Consider the following 2,071-nt stretch of genomic DNA (forward strand, 5'->3'; position numbering starts at 1 on the left):
AACTTTTTCATCCACCTCAAAAAAATATGTAGTCAAATGATTGAAATGTAAAATAAAGAGAAGATAAAATGAAAAAATAACAAAAAAACTATGTAGTCAATCATCTATAAATCATCACCTCATGTCTAATACAGATCACAAAATTAATACAACAGAAGAACAGTTGAAGACAAATTGGTAAAATTTAAATGATAAAATTGAACTTATTGTCTGTTAAAAGGTTGTTAAGTTGAGAGGCTATAAATATATTATGGTTAAGGAGAGTTACCCAATTGCAGCACAACCATAACAAGTAAGCCACAGGTGGACATAGGATTGCTTGGGGCAGCAATTGAATACATGTATACTATAGCAGCACCTACACAGACATAGGAACCACAAATAAAGAAGGGACTGCCCACAACAGCTACATCCTCAGGGAAAATTAACATTTTATTGACCATAGGTGGTGAACAGGAGAGCTTCAGCAGAGGAGTGATGCCATAGAAGAAGTGAGTGATCTGGTTGACCTGAATGTTATATACTCAAAGGTTCAGTAATTTGAAAGTACCTACAGAGTTAGACTATTATAAGATTCTCAGGCAGTCAAAGGGACTAAAAATGATTTATTCATAAATCTGCTTCTTTCCAAATTCAACCAAGAGAGTGTTGATAGCAAAAATTATTTCACAGGTATATGATTCATAGACACTATTAAGAGAACAGTATTTTCAGACTAGCCCTTGCTTCTCAGGATTTGTGTTGGCATTCTTCGTTTGTCTGGGAGGCAGGCTGGAAGCTTCCTGAGATGCAAAGTCTCCTAAAAAGCCTCCGTAGAGCTCCTTTGACTTCCTGGTTCCTGAGGCTGTAGATCAGTGGATTTAACATAGGAGTGACAACTGTGTAGAAGATGGCGACCTGGCGATCCTGGTCTAAGTGATAGCTAGAGGACGGCTTGAGGTACATGCGAATCACAGAACCATACAAGAGCAACACAACCAAGATGTGAGAGCCACAGGTGGACAGAGCTTTGCTCAGGGCAGCAACTGAATGCATGCGGGCTATAGCAACACCTATGCAGACGTAGGACCCCAAAATGAAGAAGAAGGGACTGACCACCACAGCTACACCCTCAGTGAAGATTAATATTTCATTGACCACGGGTCGAGTGCAGGAGAGCTTCAGCAGAGGAGTGATGTCACAGAAGAAGTGAGTGACCTGGTTGCCACAGAAGGTTAAACGAGTGACCAACAAACTGTACAAGAGACTGTTAAGGCTGACCACAACCCATGAGGTCAATGTTATTCGCAGACAGAGGTTATGACTGACAATGGCAGAGTATCTTAAAGGGTCACAGATGGCAACATAGCGGTCATAAGCCATGGCAGCCAGTAAGTGGCCTTCCATGCTGCCCACTGCCATAAAGAAGAACAGCTGTATCATACAGCGGTTATAGGAAATGCTTCTATCCACAGACAGTGTGTGCACCAGCATCTGAGGAACCGTGATGGTTGTTAGAGATATGTCAATCAAGGAAAGTTGGCTGAGAAGGAAATACATGGGGGTCTGAAGCTTGGGGTCTGAGCAAGCAACAACTACTAGTAGGGTATTGCCCATAACTGCCATCAGGTACATGATTAGGACAATTCCAAAAATAACTGGCTGCATCTCTGACCTGCTGGATAAGCCCAACAACATAAATTCAGTCACTTCTGTTCTGTTCTTAGTGGCCATGAAGCATGCTCCACATCACCTACAAAGTGGGAATATCAGAGTTGGAAGAGGAGGAGAAAGATGGCAAGGTCCAACAGATCTCCGAGTTTCTTCACCTTAAGTGGGTCACTCACTTGAATGAAGATAAAGTCCTATTCTTAAGCATCAGGAAAGATGATTTGTTCTTTTGTAATGGTCTTCTTTTAAGTCAACTAAACTTGCTCAGGATGAGGATAGAAATACAATCCTCTATTTTGTCAGTGGTTAAGCTTTGATGAAATATTATCTTGCAGTTGATGGTACCTTCACATCTCTTCATGGCAGATTTTCTTTGTAAATACATTAAAAGTACACAGCAAAGACCTAACTTTTTATGCCA

The 2,071-nt window shown here is 40.9% G+C and overlaps 1 protein-coding gene across 1 annotated transcript; it reads right to left on the reverse strand.

Moving 5' to 3' along the window:
• Window positions 1–729: 729 nt before the first annotated feature.
• LOC142856836 (olfactory receptor 1f45-like) lies at window positions 730–1,713 on the reverse strand. Its single transcript, XM_075984481.1, has one exon. The coding sequence runs from the start codon at window positions 1,711–1,713 to the stop codon at window positions 730–732; it is 984 nt and encodes a 327-aa protein (XP_075840596.1).
• Window positions 1,714–2,071: the final 358 nt, after the last annotated feature.

The sequence above is a fragment of the Microtus pennsylvanicus genome, chromosome 9 (assembly GCF_037038515.1).
Source record: "Microtus pennsylvanicus isolate mMicPen1 chromosome 9, mMicPen1.hap1, whole genome shotgun sequence".
NCBI lineage: Eukaryota > Metazoa > Chordata > Mammalia > Rodentia > Cricetidae > Microtus > Microtus pennsylvanicus.